The sequence below is a fragment of the Scyliorhinus torazame genome, chromosome 1 (assembly GCF_047496885.1).
Source record: "Scyliorhinus torazame isolate Kashiwa2021f chromosome 1, sScyTor2.1, whole genome shotgun sequence".
Taxonomy (NCBI): domain Eukaryota; kingdom Metazoa; phylum Chordata; class Chondrichthyes; order Carcharhiniformes; family Scyliorhinidae; genus Scyliorhinus; species Scyliorhinus torazame.
The window spans coordinates 395,747,400-395,766,262 of record NC_092707.1 but is presented as its reverse complement, the minus strand read 5'-3'; the positions used below and the strand labels follow the sequence as shown (position 1 = coordinate 395,766,262).

General features: G+C 41.4%; 1 protein-coding gene across 2 annotated transcripts in view; it reads left to right on the top strand.

Moving 5' to 3' along the window:
• nrbp1 (nuclear receptor binding protein 1) overlaps nt 1-18,863 on the top strand; it is a 107,401-nt gene that overhangs the window by 18,373 nt on the left and 70,165 nt on the right. For both annotated transcript variants that reach the window (XM_072513386.1, XM_072513392.1), the window contains exons 2-5: nt 13,039-13,161; nt 14,207-14,308; nt 14,776-14,865; nt 15,729-15,769. In XM_072513386.1, coding sequence (XP_072369487.1) covers nt 13,039-13,161; nt 14,207-14,308; nt 14,776-14,865; nt 15,729-15,769 — 356 coding nt within the window. The remainder of the gene's footprint in view (nt 1-13,038; nt 13,162-14,206; nt 14,309-14,775; nt 14,866-15,728; nt 15,770-18,863) is intronic.

Here is an 18,863-nt window from a genome sequence, read left to right as displayed (position 1 = left end):
TTGTGTTATGGTGGAAAGGAAGGAGTGCTTGGTTCTTGTGCAAAAGATATCACTAAAATGTTACAAGCCATTAGAAATGAATATAAAAGGCTCAAATGGGATGAAGGCAATAAAAGAGAAAATCAGTCAGGGAGCCGATATATGAAGTTGCTAAAAGCAGTCCGTTAACTATTGCCAATCTCAGTGGTACTGAGACTGATTTGTGGCACTTATCTGTTGCCATTTCATTGAGGTCAGAAAATTTCACAGAGACGAAGAATCAAATGTCAGGCCACCTGATTCAGATAATTAATAGACCAAGAGATGAAACTTGTCACTTCTGCTCCAGGGTGAAGGAGAAAATGGAAGGCGTTCTTGGAAAGTTTGGAGTTGATTTTTTTTCAGTGCCACTGTAATAGCATTGACATTGCATACATAAAATATTGAGTGCAACGTTTCTAGATGCTGATGGGTGCCTTTTTGCATTGAATAAACAAGTAACAGCTGGATACTTTTTAAACTGGAGGTTCCACCTTTTTAAACAGCAAATGAACAATTTTATCATTTAAAGTTTGAGAATCAATCTCATGAAACATATAAAATTGTTTGGGGCTGAGCAAGGTGGATAGATACTGGGGAGGCTAGAACCAGGGGGTCACAGTCTCAGAATAAGGGGTTGGCAATTTGGGATTGGGAGAAGTGTTGTCTCTCAGAGGGTTGTGACTCTTTAGCGAACTTGGATTCTCTATCGTTGAATATATTCAAGAAAGTGTTTAATAGGTTTTTGGACAATAAGGAATTAAGTAATATGGGGGTAGGGTAGGAAGTGGAGTTGAGGTAGAAGATCAACCAGGATCTTGCTAAATTGTAGAGCTGGTTTGAAGGATCACAGTTTCTTATCCATTTTGCAACTATCCTGAATTGCTTCATTGAGAACACTAGTAGTAAGGAGAAAAACCATCACAGCTATATATGGGCACAAGATACAGCTCTGATTAACATTCCAAGGACCATGGAGACCCAATAGAACAGTTATGGGTAATATAAAACGTCAGTATGTTTTTAAAAAATGTGCATGCACACGGTTGAGTTGTGGCTTTCGAAAGAGAATTGAATCTGAAGAGGAAAAAATGGTGGGGTTAGGGGGAAAATGGTACTATGTGAATTGCTCCTGCAGAGAGCAACAGACAGAGGCTGAATGGCCTCCTGTGTAGTAACCATTCTATGACTCAAAGACACTGGTAAGCACCTAAAATTTCCGCTGAGATGGCAGTTGTACATTTTGGTTTTAATAAACAACATGGTGATTAGAATTATAACTGGTGAGAAAGTTTCGGCTTTTAACTTTTGAAACACATCAAAAGTTGGGGTCAGTGGCTCCGTGGTTAATGGAAAAAGTCCAGTTTGGCTTCTCTGGGACAAACTGGGGATATTAATGAGGATATGGATCCAGTGCCGAATGGACCTTGCTTAGGTTGAGCCAACAGCGGAGTGATAAATGGTTGGATTAGGCCAACACGAAGGTAGCACAATTTACTGTAACTATCCAAATATAATCTTGTGTGTTGCTGGCCTAAGATGCTTGAAATGTTTCTTTCCTTTTACAGCCATTTCACATTTTATGCAATTGAGTTCCATTTTGCCATGCTTTCAAAGGAACACTGAAACTTTGACAACCTAAGTAGTTGCAGAACCACTGAAGTTTTCCACCATGTGCTCAACTGATCAACCAGTGCTGGGAGTTCTGCGATTGTTCTGTGTGTCACCACAGCTCTGCACACTGTTTCAGATCAAAATTTTACAACTGACTGATTGAAGTTAATACAAATAGAGTAGACTTGCCCCCTTTTTCTTTCCCATTAAGTTTTCTTTACAGGGGGAGGGGAAGAAAAGAATTAATTGATGATTTGGAAAATGTATTGTCTGCTTAAGTTCCTTCATGGGTGGCTCGTTTCCACATTGGGCAGTGCGTAATCAAATTGAACCACACGCTGAGGCCTGTACTTATTCGTTAATGGAAAATCCAATGTTGATTCCTTTTGCGCATCCAGTTTCATATTAATGTAGACACCCACAGTTTCTATGATTTGTACCTCCTTTCCCAGATTAGCTTACTGCACTGTCCCTCTATTTAGAAACTGTTCCACTTCAGATTGATGAGCAAGCCTGTCAATGTCTAGCTTTGCTCAAAAGAGGGGTACTGTCCTTTCCCCCTCCAGACCAAGCAGTCAAAGGTGAATTTTTCTGCTCGAAGGGGCGGGTGGTGGGTAGTGTGTGTGGTGGTTACAAAATGAAGTAAATTATGTAATACATGTAGGGAAAATGAACTGAGCAGCATGAATGAGGTTTGGAATGGAAACTTTGTGAATGCAAATAGAAAGCTCTGACCTAAAACCACTTTCCACTACACAGAACGTGTCAGACGACTGAGAGTGCTTGAGGTGTTCCAGATCAGCCGTGTTTGGTTAGGTACTATGTTTGAAAAGCGACATTTATGTTTTGCTTCAAAGAGCAGCTGGATTGCTAAGTTGGATTGTGATGGAAAGATTTCAAATCTAACTAAAATATTGGCTCACTTTGAATGTAGAAAGGGAATCATCAAAGTTGATGTGGAATGATATTCCTGTAGATACCATAATTTATAATGCTAACATTTAACCTGTCACGTAAACAATACAATATTATTTACACTAAATTAGGGACAGGAAAAGAGATACTGTGATTTTTAGTATTTTTTTTATTTAAAAAAGGTGCTGCAAATTTAATAACTTCAGTTTCCTTTTATTAATCGCTGCTAAAACTGGCATTTATTGCCCATTCCTAGAAATATTGGAACGCCTTGAACTGCTGCATTAATGTTGCGTAGTTGATCCAGCAAATCTTTTGTGTAGGAAATTCCATGATTTGACCCAGTGACTATGAAGAATAACGATATGTCCTAGTCAGGTGTTTGTAAGATTTGGAGGAGACTTTGGAAATGATGGCATTCCTAAAATCCTGCTGCTCCTGTCCTTTGAAGCCAGTGGTAGAGTTACAGCTGAGGTGTTGCGAATACACTAGGTGAGCAGATAGTGGAGGGAGTTGATTTTTTGGTTAGTGGATATAGTGCCAATTTTAATTGGACTGCTTTGTCCTGCACATTATTGATCTTTGAATGTTGTAACTGCTCATCTAGCTAAGTAGAGTATTCCAGTACATTCCTGATTTGCACCTTGCAAATTGTGAAAAGATGTGGCTTGTGGGAAAAAGTCCTGACTCTAACCTGCTCTTGTACCAGGTCATTAACACGACTGGTTCACTTGAGTTTCTGGTTAATGGTGACCACTGCATGTGGATGGTGGGATACTTGGTGGTGGCCTTTGACTGACCAGAGGTGGTAGATAGGTTCACTTGGGATTGGATTGATCAGCCCAACCTTGAATGCAGGCATAGACTAGGAACTTATCTGTGGATTTGTAAAAGGAGATAAACACACTGCAATCACGAGTGAAGAACCCCTATGGGAGGAATAACGGAACTCCTAAGGAGGTTCGGAGCCTTCTCTGGTCCTAACCTGAGCAAGAACAAAATCTTCTTTGTGAACCTTCTAAGGGGTGTGTGGGGGGAGTGGGGCAGAGCTGGAGAAAACTTGCCGTTCTAACTGGCCCAGACCAAATTTCGATACTTGGGAATCCAAATAGACCATGACTGAACATGGATCCATAAACGGAACCAAACTAGTCTGGTGGAGGAGGTAAAAAAAGACCTACAAAGGTGGGACTTGCTCCCGCTCTCCTTGGCGGGGAGGGGAGAGTGCAGTTGATCAAGGTGAATGTGCTGCCGAAGTTCCTTTTCCAGTTCAGATCCCTCCTGATCTTTATCCCCAAAGCTGTCTTCACCAAAGTTTACAAATGAATCATGGCGTTTGTGGGGGGGGGGGGCTACCGCAGAAAGGGTACGGTGATGGGTCAAGGTACTGGCAGGGAATGGGTTAATATGGAGAGTTCCTCCATGGGGACATCCCTTTGAACACAGGCCATGGCTGCACCCCCCCCCCCCCCCCCCCCCCTCCCCAAGGCAGATGCTCAAAGCCCAGTGATAGTGGTCATGCTGAGGGTGTGGAACTAACTGTGTCACTACTTCAGTCTGGCCACTGTCAATCATGTCCCCCATCTGCAAAAAACATTAATTCATCTCTGCGACGATGGATGCCTCCTTCAGATGGTGAAGATAGAACAAAGGGACGCCAACAGGAGGGAACCTATGTGGGCGGCAGAGTAGTGACCCCGAGGAAACCCGTGGAGAAGCTCCAACTCCCGAAAGCGAGCTAAGATACAGGCAAATCAGAAACTCCCTCCGAAGAGATGAGATCCCCCAGATACCAGGACACTCACAATTGAACAGACCTCTGACCTAGGGGATGGTAATTGTGCTGACATGTATGGACAGATACTAGAAGAGGTGTGTACACCCCTTGACGAGATACTGGAAAAATGAGAGGAGGAACGGAGATCGGAAGAGGTCTCTGGATCGAAGCACTTCAAAGGGCGAACCCCTCCTCCACAGGCTCAAGGCTGAGCCCAATGCAGCCAAAGGTGGTGCTCACGGCACACTTTACCAGAACATAAATGAACAGGTTCTTCCTGGAGGTCGAGGACAAATGTGAATGGTGCCAGGGAGACCTGGCCAACTGCACCCGCATGCTCTGGTTTTGCCCCAGGCCTGTCGAGTACTAGACAACCTCTTTGAGGCCATGTCCAGGGTTGTGAGGGTGAAGCTGTGCCTACTAGTAATATCTCTACATTATCGGAGAAGCCAGAGCTCTCTATGGGGAGAGGGGGCGGATGATCTAGCCATTGCCTCCCTGATCGCCCGGTGAAGATTCCTGCTCTGCTGGCGATCAGCGCCACCCAAGGCTGCAGACTGGCTATCCGATCTGGCAAGAGTTTCTCAAATTGGAGAAAATAAAATTCACCATTCGGGGCTCGGAGAAAGGCTTCCACGATGCATGGAGGCTATTCAGCCTGTTCCGTGACCAGCAACCAATAAGCAAAGGGGGGAGAGAGAGAAGAAGAATGGGAGGGGATAGGCAGTGGGCTGTGGGGGAAGACACCCAAAGGGCAAGCAGGAAAAAAGAACTGAAAGGAACAAAGGGTGAGAAGTGCAGGTGGAAGTGACCACAATGGCGGGACCAAACTGCACCCGGTTGACTCAAAAAGCCCTCTGCCCGGTACGGTTCAGTTCCAGGGGACAATTACCGGGGCCTCTCAAACATGTGGCCCCACGCCTGTACATGAGCTCTATCTCGAGGGGACACAACTAGGTATCTGCCCCACAAGAGTATCTGTTTCGTTTTTGCTCTCCGCTGTTTCTTTTTTGCTAATGCACTGTGTAACATCCCTTTTTCATGTTGATATTGTATACTGACATAAATGAAATTCTTTTTAATAAAAATACTTTTTTTAAATGAGTGAAGAACTCCAAATCTGTAGTTGAGTCCAGGATGTCACCTTGAAACTGCTGCAAAAGATTCCTGGGGTAAAGGTGATTTCCTAAAGTATGACTGAGATGAGGAAGAATTTCTTCTGAGGGTTGAGTGTCTTTGGAACTCCTTGCCACAGAGCTGTTGGAGGCAGAGTGCTTGTGTATATTTAAGGCTGAGATAGATAGATTCTTGCTCAGTAGGGGAATCAAGGGTTATGGGGAAAGGGCAGGGAGGTAGACCTGAGGAATGTCGGATCAGCCATGGTCCTATTGAATGGTGGAGCATGTTTGAGGAACTCGATGGCCTACTCCTGCTACTATTTCTTGTGGTTTTATCAGCTGTAAAACACTTCGGGAAGTTTGAGGTCTAAAAGGTGCTCTATCAGTTAATGCGTATTTCCCCTTATTTTGCATAAGGCATACCCTGGCAGCTTTCCATATTGGGGAAATGCCAGTATTGTCATTCGGTTTGAGGCGTAGCAGTCCTCAAGCACTTCATCTGTAGTGTTTTCCATTGCTATGTCCAGTACCTAGTTCTTGAAATATTAAACAGTGAGTTTATCTGGTACTTTTCCCAGTCCCTAATATTCATGTTTCCTTAAACTGAAATTAAAGCTGTTTGCATTTGTTCATCAGTAAAAACATTGGTGGACACCTAGATTCATTGGAATATGCATACCCATAATTAATTTGGAGTGCATTTCAGCATAACTAATTTATGGGAAAAGGGTCATGCTGGGGACAGACATCAACCTGGTTTACACAATGAAAATCTCATTGTATTTTCTGTCATTGAGACTGTTGTCAATTGATAACTGGTTGTAGCTACTTTTTCTCTGAGCAATATAGAGCTATCAATGTATTCAATTTGAGCAATTCTGCCCATGTATATTGAATACATTTTCCAAGCCATTATCATTTATATAAGAGCAAAATACTGCAGATGCTGGCGATTTGGTTGCTTATATAACCTGAGTAAGTTCATGGGCATCTGTTAGGTCAGTGTTTCCAGCTTGTTAGATATTTTTGTTGCAGTTTTTTCTCAAGCTCACAATCAATCCTTTGTTTAAATAAAGATTTCTCTGCAATAGGGCAGTATTATCAGATGGAACAATTGTGTCTATTCATTTGGAGTATGTGTCCTTTGTTTAATGGCAGATGCTGCACAAGATGTTTCACTTTGTTTGTTTCCCATAAAAGTGGCCTATGCCAAAAAACACTGTAGGTTCTCATAATTTTCTTTACACTTTTTCACTTTTCGGTCCCCACCCATGAAGAAAAATTGCTTTTGTATAATTACTCGCATATTAAGTATGTTGTGAGCACCCCCCCTATCAGTCCTTTGCCTAGGTTGTATGTCTGCTCTGGAAAAATTGGCTTTTATGTAACAATGTAAAATGCTTTTCAAATGTCCCATGACAGTTTACACAAATTACTTGGAAGTGTAGCCACTGTCATGTAGATAATTAATGGATGTCATTTGTACAGAGCTGCAGTGAATCTGTTTTTGTTAACTGAGGGAAGAATATTGGTCAGAACACTGGGACAACTCCCGACTGAATAGATTAGAATAGAATCCCTGCAGTGCAGTTTGACACATCTTTACGAGTTTGGCACATCTGACAGTGCAGCATTCCCCTGTACTTCATTGGAGCACCTGCTGTCAGGTTCTGAGCTTAGAATAGAACACAAGAGTTCCTACAGTGCAGCGGGAGGCTATTTGGCCCATTGAGTCTGTACCACCTCTCTGAAAGAAAACTCCTACCTAGGCTCTCCTGCGCTATCTCCATAACCCCATGCATTGATCATGGCCAATCCACCTAACCCGTACATCTTTGGACTGTGGGAGGAAACCGGAGCACCCAGAGGAGACCAATGCAGACATGGGGAGAACATTGAGGCAGCACAGTGGGTCGCACTGTTGCTTCACAGTTCCAGGGTCCCGTGGTCGATTCCCGGCTTGGGTCACTGCGGAGTCTGCACGTTCTCCCTGTGTCTGTGTGGGTTTCCTCCGGGTTCCTCCCACAAGTCCTGAAAGATGTGCTGTTAGGTGAATTGGACGTTCTGAATTCTCCGTGTACCCGAACAGGCGCCGGAATGTGGCAACCAGGGTTTTTTCACAGTAACTTCATTGCAGTGTTAATGTAAACCTACTTGTGACAATAAAGATTATTATTATTATTATTATTATTATTATTACGTGCAAACTCCACACCCAGTCGCCCAAGGCAAGAATTGAACCCAGGTCCCTGGTGCTTTGTGGCAGTAGCGCAAACCACTGTGCCACCATAATGTAAACTCAAAACCTTCTGAGTCAGGTAAATGTATTATTTTTTGGATCAAGCTGATACTTGGTTCAACTCAAAATGACCTGTTTAATTAGTTTGGAAATAAATATCCTATGGTTGTCACTAAGGTTATTGGCATCAATCAAGACAAATCACATTTAAGCCGACATGACATAATGTTGTTCCAAACCCCTTGTATGATAAGTGAATCATTAGTGTAACTGTGCATCCACCCCACACAGCATATTTTAAAAGTCCTGAATGTTTTCTTTCAATTTGAGCAAGATGCTTTAGTTTCCGCTCAGTGGACTTTTCCATTTGTGCAAGTGAACAATTTAATTTAAATGTCACCATATTGTTTATTCAGTTTTCCTCTACAAAGAAGTCAAAGAACCATCGTGGCACAAGTAGGTCATTTGGCCCATTGAGTTCATGCCGACTCTGTAAAGCAATCCGATTAGTCCCATTTTGCTCTTCCACCGCCATAGACCTACAAGTTTATTTCCCTCGATGGTATGTAGTGGTATGTAGTGGTATGTAGTGGTTAGCACTGCTGCCCCACGGTACCGAAGACTCGAGTTCGATCCCGGCCCCGGGACACTGTCCATGTAGAATTTGCGTGGGTCCCCCCCCCCCCCCCCCCCGCCACAACCCAAAACGATGCGCAGGGTAGGTGGATTGGCCACGCTAAATTGCCCCTTAATTGGGAAAAAAAGAATTGGGTACTCTAATTTAAAAAAAAAAAAAAAAAAATTATTTCCCATATGCTCATCTAGTTTTCTTTTGAAATTGTTGATTGTCCCTATTCCTCCCCCCCCCCCCCCCCCCCCCCAAAGAATGTGCACACGGACAGTGACACGGGATCGAGCCTGGGCTCTTGGCACCATGAGGCATCAGTGCTAACCGCTGCTCCACTGTGCTGCCCAGATTGTCCCTATTACATCCTCTCAGAGGTCACTCCCACTCACTGTACAAAAGGTTTTTCTCACATTACCCTTCACCTGTTGCCCTAAAACTTAAATCTTGCTCCCTTAGCCCTGGTGCAATCAGCTAATGGGAGCAGCTTTCCTTTGTCTACTTTAATAATAATAGTAACTTCACTGCAGTGTTAATGTAATCCCTACTTATAACAATAAACACTGCAGTGAAGTTACTGTGAAAAGCCCCTAGTTGCCACATTCCAGCGCCTATTCGGGTACACAGGGAGAATTCAGAATGTCCAATTCACCTAATAGCACATCTTTCGGGACTTGTGGGAGGAAACCGGAGCACTCTGAGGAAACCCACGCAGATTCCGCACAGCCAGTGAGCCAAGCCAGGAATCAAACCTGTGACCCTGGCATTGTGAAGCAACAATGCTAACCACTGTGCATCTAAACCTATCATAATCTTGTTCACCACTCAAATTCTCCCCAATCTCTCTTGCTCCAAGAAGAACAATCCCAGCTTTCCAACCTAACCTTGTAGCTAAAATTCCTCATCCTTGTCTGGTAATTTTCCTCTCCCCCTCTAAAGCAGTCTTACATTCTTCCTTTCTAAAGTACAGTGACCAGAACTGAATGCAATACTGTAGTTGTAGCCTAACCAGATCTTTTTGAAGGCTCAGCATTACTTTCCTCCTTTTGTGCTCGTAGCTCCATTTATACCACCTCCAAAGATATTTGCATGATTCCCTAGTTGCTCTTTCCTTGCACACTCTTCAGAGCTAAGTCATTTAGTATATATGACCTGTTTTTGTCACTTCTACCAAAAGTGCATCACTTCAGACTTCTGTTTAAGATTTTGTCTGCCACTGGTTTGCCCATTTTGCCAACCTGTCTGGCTGTTGCAATCAATTGTTATCATCCTTGGTGTCTGCCACACCTCCAAATTGGGTGTCCTCCGCAAAGTTTACTCTATAATGACTTGCATATTGGAACATACAACTTGCTGTTTTCCCTCCTTAAACTAATTTTTCTAATCCAAGGTGGCACTGATTCTTCTATTTCATGAGCCTCAATTTTGTTAACCAGTTTTTTATTTGGTACTTTGTCAATACATTTTAAAAAGAAATCTGTATAGACAGCATTCATTGTTTTCCTTTCATCAACCCTCTGTTATTTCATCAAAAAATTCAATTAAATTAGTTAAACACAATCTATCTTTTGCAACTTCATGCTAGCTTAATTCGTGAAAATCTCTCACAATTAGAACTTAGATTTATTTTGGAAGTTATAATATAGAAAAATATTTCAGTTCCTCAGGAAAACCACCAATAAGAATTGAAGCCAAGCCACAGGAGATGTTGGGAGCAGTGACCCAAAATCTGGCCGCCCACTTTTTTGGAGAAGATAAAGGAGAATCTTCTAAAGTGTAAAGCTGAGGGCATGGCTGCCAATAGAGAAAAGAGAAAGTAGGATGAACATCCAGAATTAGAATGGAGAGTTTGGGACAGAGCTGTAGAGTCAGAGGGTTTTGGAGATGAGTGAACCCAAAAAGGGACTTGAACATGAGGACTAGAATTTTAAATTGAGATGGAGAAGTTAGGGAGCTGATATATGTCTAATTACAGCAAGAGGCGATGGAAGTGCAGGACATAAAACGAGAGCAGCAGAAGTTTGGTTGAGCTGATGTTTGTAAAGCATAAAGGATGGGAGGTTAGTCATGAGAGCATTAGAATAGTGAACTGGAAATTACAAAGGCATGGTTAAGGGTTTCCGCAGGAGTAGGAGTGAATGTAGGTGTTGTTACAGATCTGGAAATAGACAGTTTTGCTGGAGAGTGAAAATGTAGTTCAGCTCGAGACTGTGACTGGGGTGTCATTATCAAGGGAACAGAATTTGTGGTGGAGAAAAATGCAGGTCATCAAAACTGGATGTTAGATGAATAGTTGTCTAGACAGCATAACCATTATCTGTTTCAACATAAACTTTGTTCTCAACAAAACTGTTTTCAGTAGAATTCACTTCTGCATTGTATTAGTGAGGTGAGCTTGCTGATGCAAAGTGATGCTTGTATTCTTTGTCTACTGGCTAAGCACTTGTAGCACATAAAATAATCATTCCAATTTAGCTACTTAAAGTAATCTCATAGTAATATTTTGTGCAGGATTTGCAAGTCAAAAACTTCCCCCAAAGTAACCTTTTGTCTAGTTCCCTGTAGCCATTGTAATGCAATTTCTTAGAGACAATTTTTTTTGGCTTTATATTAGTGACCATCTAATCTAATCATTGAAAATACTCCCACAAAATTCTAAAATAAGTACATTCTCTGACATTGAGGTGGAACTGAGGACACTTGAGGCAACGTTTAAAAATCCGAGTTGCAGTTGCACGTGTAAGGTGAATTGGGAGTAAGGAAAAGAAAGAAAATTGCTGCATAAGAATTCTTAACCATTAATAGCTTCCTACATAATTAATGAAGGAAATAACTTGTTTACCATCAAATATTCATGCACACATGATTAACATTGTACATAGAATTGGATATGCATTTCTGATTTTGGGTCAGGTCTTTGTTTTTCTTACTAATACTGCAGTAATGCAAGCTGGTCATTCTTGTGTGGTGGCTAATTTCCACTTAAAGGCAACTCATTACCTTTATTGCCGCTCATTAAACTTGAGTCTTCCTGATTACTCTGACATCACATGTTCTCCTCCCCTTCCACATATATGCTGATGAATGAGATATTCCAACCAAGGCCTGTCCCTGTAGAACAAGGAGAGCTGTTTATTTTCATGGGAGACTTTTACTGACCTACACTTGTGGTTGACATTGGGTTAAAAATATTTTAAATTATGAAATGGTTCAGTTAATGATGAGAAAACCATGGCAAGATGAAAGAACGTGAATACCCCTATGGTTGGAAAAGTTATAATGTTTTTATTCATGCATTCTTTACTTAAACTCAAGCTAAGTAAATTATTGGTACAACGGCAGAATTACAATTGATGAGAATTTGAAATATTAATTTTACTTCCATTAAAAAATTGAAAATTCAAGTGCACAGCAGATCATATTCTGAAAATCTACAGACTTTGTCAGGACAGGTTTCTCCAAAATCATCAGTGTATCTTGCATAGCAATAAAGCTGCCCAAATCAAACACTCGCAGTTGATATTACAAGTGATTTCGCCCAGCATTAGTCCAAAGTGCTTCTTGACTCCTGAGGGTTTGCATTTCCCTGCCTAGAAACTTGTAACTCCATAACTGTCTTCCAAGGTGTCAGCTTCCCTGGCAACTTTTCACTCGAGCTAAAGCAAGGGAAATCTTCCGGCCTCTGTTTAACGCTCCATGAATTTGGCCTTTCCAATCCAAGTTGGAACTCGTTACTGCATTCCTGTGCAGCGAATCAGTCTTGTTGCCTGTAGTTGCTTCTCTTCTGGATCCTGGCAGCCTAACTTATCTGAGTTTTCAGGGATATCTTAACCTGTCCCTTCTCAGTCCAGTTCCATGGCCTTGTGAATCACAGACCTTGGATCCAGGCTGAAAAAGTGATTAGTTATCTTTGAGACTACAAATCTCCCTTATCTTTGAAGAAAATGGACAGCACAACTGTTTGCTACCTGACATTCTCGTCACTTCTGAAGCTTTGGAGATCCAGTCTTTCCACAGTTAGCACACAGGCTGCTGTCTTTGTCTCCAAGTGTAAACAGCTTGTATATTTTGGAGTAAAACAATCTAGGACCACTTTAATCAAACCATCCAAGCTTGCTGTCAGACAGACTTCAGAGCAGGTCACATAACTCCCTCGCTTTATCTTTAAGATACAGTCAAAAACATAATCTTTTAAACCTCATAATTGTAACAATGCAAAATAAAATTCTATCGATGTACTATGGGGGTTTTGCATTTTTTTAAAATAGCACATTGAAGTGGAAAAACTCCTTTTTAATCAGTCATCACTATCACCAATTTGTTGCTGCTTTTCCATTATGCTAAATCCTGAGATTATTTCTTGGCTGAAAAAAAAAGTAAGAACTCATTCTCCCATAACTGAATATTGCACTGTTGAACCAACTCAAAAGAAAAATATGCCCCATGCTGCTACTTTCTGAAACGTTGTGAAAATGGCTAATTTCAAATAATTACAAAGTGTTATCTTGGCAAACCTGCCAATCATTTTCAATCCGATTTTCAGTTTGCAGTCTCACCTGAAGGACATCAAAAACACACAAGATCCTCAATTGATGATGCACTCCAGCCTTGATTTTGATCTTTAACTCAATCTGGCTTTTGAGGTCAGCATTTCATCAACTGAGTGAAATGTAATGCCAAGATTTCATGAGCCTCAATGTTGACATGAAGAATATCCTTTTCTCAATCGTAGGTGAATCAGCGGAATGTCCCTGGAATTGACAGCGCATACCTGGCAATGGACACGGAGGAGGGAGTGGAAGTTGTGTGGAATGAAGTCCAATTCTCAGAACGAAAAAACTTTAAACTACAAGAGGTGAAATTAAAACTCTAAATTATTTTGATGTGAGTTGCTAATGGTTTTTCCAGCCTTATTTTATTCACTCTTCTGATGTTGCTGCTTGTAGCTATTCATACCAGGAAATGTGTTGTCATTGTATATCACACTCATCTGTCTTGTGCCATTATTGCAGGTCCACTATAGCTGATCTGCAACCACTCTGTAATGTCTGTCATCCAACTACGCCTCGATCTTACTACTGCACCTCACTTTAACCTCTAGAAGAAATCTCTCTGTAGCTTTCAGCTCTGATCAAAGTATTGACTTTTATTATTTGAATGTCACTTTTGGTTTTTGTTCTTGCATTTTCCTCATTTGTCTTCTGGTCAATATATAGAATTTTTAGCACACTTCTTAGCATCCACATTTCAACAGCTTCTATTTTCTTCCACAGATCTTTACTTCCTGTCCAGGTTTCTGAGGAATGCAGGAACGTGAATAGAATGTAGCAATTTAGTTTTTCATTTATTACAATCTGAGTGCTTGTTAAAACATCCTTCATCTTCACAATTACTTTTTGCTATCTTTACCCATCTAATTTCAACATCGCATCAACCATCATCTGTTATTGTTTTGTCCTAAATAGACCAACTTATCTCCTCCAATGTGACACCATGTACTTCAATCTTCACTCCAGTTTCTTCTAAATATTCCTCCTGACTACCATTGGTTTTGTCTTTTTAGTGTTGGTGCTCAATCCCAAACTTGTGGAATTTACTTGATCTATGATGTTTGCCAGGCCTCTTCCGCCTCTGAAAGTTATTCACTTTGCTTTTGGTGTTTTCAAAGCGTGATCGTTAGGTATGGTGATATAATATCTTTTTTAAAAATACATTTAAGTTCCAGAAATTGAATACTTCCAAATGGGATGTCCAGACAGTTTCACTAGGTGCCTCTATTCAAGAATTCAGACAACTAGCCTTTTCCTTCCCTTCCATTTCCAATTCTACAGATGTGAAAAAGCAAGGAAGGAATCAAATTTATATGTTGACCGTTTCTAATTAGTATATTTTTGTTTTAGGATAAAGTTAAAGCTGTCTTTGACAATCTCATCCAGCTGGAGCACCTGAACATTGTGAAATTTCACAAGTACTGGGCAGATGTGAAGGAAAATAAAGCTAGGGTAAGCTGTCTTGGTGCTGCTTCGTGTTGCTAACTGAGTTACCTAGCTACCATGCTTATACAATCTTTGAGTTGAAATGTTAAAAATAGTACTGGCTTTTGCTTGTGACTGAATAATCTGTAATGTAAGCTTACTTGTGACAGTAAATGAAATGAAAATTGCTTATTGTCACAAGTAAGCTTCAAATGAAGTTACTGTGAAAAGTCCCTAGTCGCCACATTCCGGCGCCTGTTCGGGGAGGCTGGTACGGGAATTGAACCATGCTGCTGGCCTGCCTTGGTCTGCTTTCAAAGCCTGCGATTTAGCCCTGTGCTAAACAGCCCCATTATTATTATTATTATTATTGGAGATTATTATTTTGCAGAGAAGAAACAAACTTGAGGGGCAAAAGAGAAAGGTGTATTATGAAAACATGTTTGCTCAATGTTGCTGAACAGGTTATTGATGTGAGGTTTATGTTCCTGCAGGTTATATTTATAACAGAATACATGTCATCAGGGAGTTTAAAACAGTTTTTGAAGAAAACTAAGAAGAACCACAAAACTATGAATGAAAAGGTAGGTTGTGGATTACTGTTTACAAAAGACGACATTTGGGTTATTTTGCTTTTGTTTCTGCCCCTTTTTGTAATAAGTATGCACAAGCTGCCGCTGAACGTGTACGTGCCCGGACACTATCAGGATAGCATGCAGAAGTGGATGTCTGAAGCTTCCTCATTTGGAGGGAATCTGTTTAAGTGCAAGAATACACACACCCTGGCCACAGGCTGAACTCTACATACTATGAGGTGGAAAATTTGTAGCTCTTTGCCTTCTTACATTGTTAGTGTGCTGATATTCAGGTTTGGCTGCATTTTGAAGGTGGGATCATAATCTTAACCAGACCATTTTGTGGAACTGTTGCCGTTCCAAGGTGGACACACCAGAAAGTAAGTTCTAATCTGGCAGATCGAGCTCTAGGTTTTAGCTATAATGCAAACCCCTTGGGGTGTGGACAAACCATTAGCTTTGCCAGACAACTGACTCAATGCAATCAAGGGGGTCACCATTCGAATGGCATTTGATACAAGTGTGCGCAACTGGGTATCAACCCAGGATTGGGGTTGGAGTTTTCTGTTCAGTAGATTCGAATAGCATTGGGCTTGTATCCAAAATCACAAGTCAGATGCAGAAACACTACTATTAAGCCCCCCCCCCCCCCCCACCAAAAAAAACCCCATCACAAACCCCTTCTCCTCTCCCCTGATACACCTGGAGCTAACTATCCGGAGTTTAGAAGAGTTAAAAAAACATCGCACTGCCAGGTGTTAATCCTATGATTATAGGATTGTTTTGACTGTAAATATGAATTAATTAAGCTGGACCTTTTTTTAAAAAAAGAACCGTATTCTACAATTGCATGTAACTTTGTTTGTTTCTAGGCTTGGAAGAGATGGTGCACCCAGATTTTGTCTGCCTTGAGGTAAGAAGTCGGTGACCTGCAGTGAATCTCAGTTCTGGTGGTGCATGTCTTTTTCGTCACCTAGCTTTACTACTAAAGGCATTGTCTCTTGCTTGGCTATGGTTCCACAGATGCTAGTACTCGATGTTATTTAGTTGCATGAACCTAGGCAGTGAGTGTCAGTGGTGTATTGACATGAGCATAATAGCCAAGTCCAGTTCTTATCATATCTCCACCTATGGCTTGAAGTATGAATCCTGACCTAGTTTGTTTTTCTTTGATTCCCTGTACCTGCATCCAATCCACCCCAACCCTAAACGCACGAAAGCCAGTTTGAGAATAATATAAAACCCAACACACTGGATATCAAACTAGAAACCTTCTGATCCATAGAGGTTAATACTAGAAACATACCTTTTACCCATGAAGGTACTGGGAGCTAACCTATGGAACTTTGTTCACCAGTCCTTTTAAGCATCAACTTTTTCCCTAATTGAACTGTAGCAAAATAATCTCTCGTAAATGGCTTCCATAATGCAGTGGCCCAGCTCACCAATATCCTGAATTTGTTGTTGACAAGAAAGTTAACTGGACTAGCGATGTGAATACTGTAACTTGGAAACAAACCCTAACCCCTTATTATAGTAAACTATCTTTCTGCTGTGCGGCCTGTTGTGTATTTTCAGCATTCTGTTTCATTGCATACTTCCAGCTTTCATAGTTTGCCGTCTACCCAAGTGTTCATCAAGAGCTTAGGATTGCAAACGGTATATTTTGAATAAGCTAGAATGAAATCTTCAAGCTGTCTATCCTTTTGATTTTTGTTTTAATTGTTGATGTAAGTTTTATAGTACTATGTAATCAGGGGAACAGAGAGCTGTTTTAAGTGCTTTCAGAAATAATGCGTAGCATTAGATAAAGCTAAATAACATTCAGTTTTGAAATATGCAACATTCCTTTTCTGATTGTCCTGTATGTGCGCAAGATTGTCCATCCATTAGGGCATAATCAGGGATGTGCAAGTTCACTTAGCCCATTGAGCTTGTTCCTTGCCAAACTTTTCAGATGGGCCTGTCCAGACTTACTAATTTTCCATCTCGCATGTACAGTCTAATTTGGAAATTTTGGTAATCTGGTGCAGCTAAAATAACAGACCTATTTTTATATGCTATTCCTGTAGCAATAAAAGCCAACATTCCATTTGTCTTCCTATTCATTTGCCATTTTGTGATTCATTACTAGAACACCCAGATCCCTCTACATCACAGTCCTGCAATCAGCCTTCATTTAATCAATATAGTACTTGTCCATTTTGGCAAGAAGAATAGAAAAGTTCACATTTAGAACATAAGAACTGGGAGCAGGAGTAGGCCATCTGGCACATTTGAGTGTGCTCCACCATTCAATATGATCATGGCTGATCTTTTTGTGGACTCAGCGCCACTTATCTGCCCACTCACCATAACCCTTAATTCCTTTACTGTTCAAAAATCTATTTCTCTTTGCCTTAAAAGCATTCATCAAGGTAGCCTCAACTGCTTCACTGGAATGAAATGAAATGAAAATCGCTTATTGTCACAAGTAGGCTTCAAATGAAGTTACTGTGAAAAGCCCCTAGTCGCCACATTCCGGCGCCTGTTCGGGAAGGCTGTTACGGGAATTCAACAGATTCACAGCCCTTTTGGTGAAGAAATTCCTCCTCAATTCGGTCCTAAATCTGCTCCCTTTATTTTGAGGATCTTTACTTCTAGTTTCACTGCTTCTATCTCATCTATTCCCTTCAGAATTTTATGTTTCTGTAAGATCCTCCTCATTCTTCTAAATTCCAATGAGTATAGGCCCAGTCTACTCAGTCTCTCCTCACAAACCAATCCTCTCACATCTGGAATCAACCTCCTGAATCTCCTCTGCACCCCCTGCAGTGCCAGTATATCCTTTCTCAAGTAAGGAGACCAAAACTGTACACAGTACTCCATGTGTGGCCTCAACAGCACCCTATACGGTTGCAACATAACCTCCGTTTTTAAACTCCATCCCTGCTGTGGCCTCAACAGCACCCTATACAGTTGCAACATAACCTCCCTGTTTTTAAAATCCATCCCTCTAGCAATGAAGGACAACATTTCATTTGCCGCCTTATTTACCTGCTGCACCTGCAAACCAACTTTTTGCGATTCATGCACAAGGACATCCAGGTCCTGCAATTTTTTTAACATTTAAATAATCCATTTTGCTGTTGTTCCTCCCAAAATGAGTGACCTCACATTTACCAACATGGTACTCCATCTGCCAGACCCTAGCCCACTCTCTTAAACTACCTGTATCCCTCTGCAGACTTTCACTGTCCTCTGCCCATTTTGCTCTACCACTCATCTTTGTGCCATCTGCAAACTTTGACGTATTACACTTGGTCCCCAACTCCAGATCATCTGTGTAAATTGTAAACCATTGCAGTTCCAACACTGATCCCTGAGGCACATAACTAGCCACTGATCATCAATCTGAAAAACACCCATTTGTCCCCTCTCTTTGCTTTCTGATAGTTAACCAATCCTCTCCATGCATTACATTACCTGTAACGCTGTGAATCTGTCTTATGCAGCTGCGTTTTGTGTGGCACCTTGTCGAATGCTTTGTGGAAATTCAGATGCACCACATCCACCGGTTCCCCATTGTCCACTACGCTCATAATGCCCTCAAAGAATTCCAATAGATTAGTCAAGCATGACCTGCCTTGCATGAACCCATGCTGCGTCTGCCCAATGGGACAATTTCTATCCAGATATCTCACTATTTCTTCCTTAACGATAGATTCAAGCATTTTCCCCACTACAGAAGTTAAGCTAACCAGCCTATTGTCTGCCTCCTATTTTAAAACAGTGGTGTCACATTTTCTGTTTTCCAATCTGACGGAACCACCCTAGAGTCAAGCGAATTTTGGTAAATTACCATGATCGCATTTGCTACTTCCTCCGCCATTTCTTTTAGCACCCTGGGATGCATTCCATCAGGGCCAGGAGACTTGTCTACCTTTAGCCCCATTAGCTTGCTCAACACTAGCTCCTTAAGTGATAATCGTTTCTAGGTCCTTGCCTGCCATAGCCTCCTTGCCATC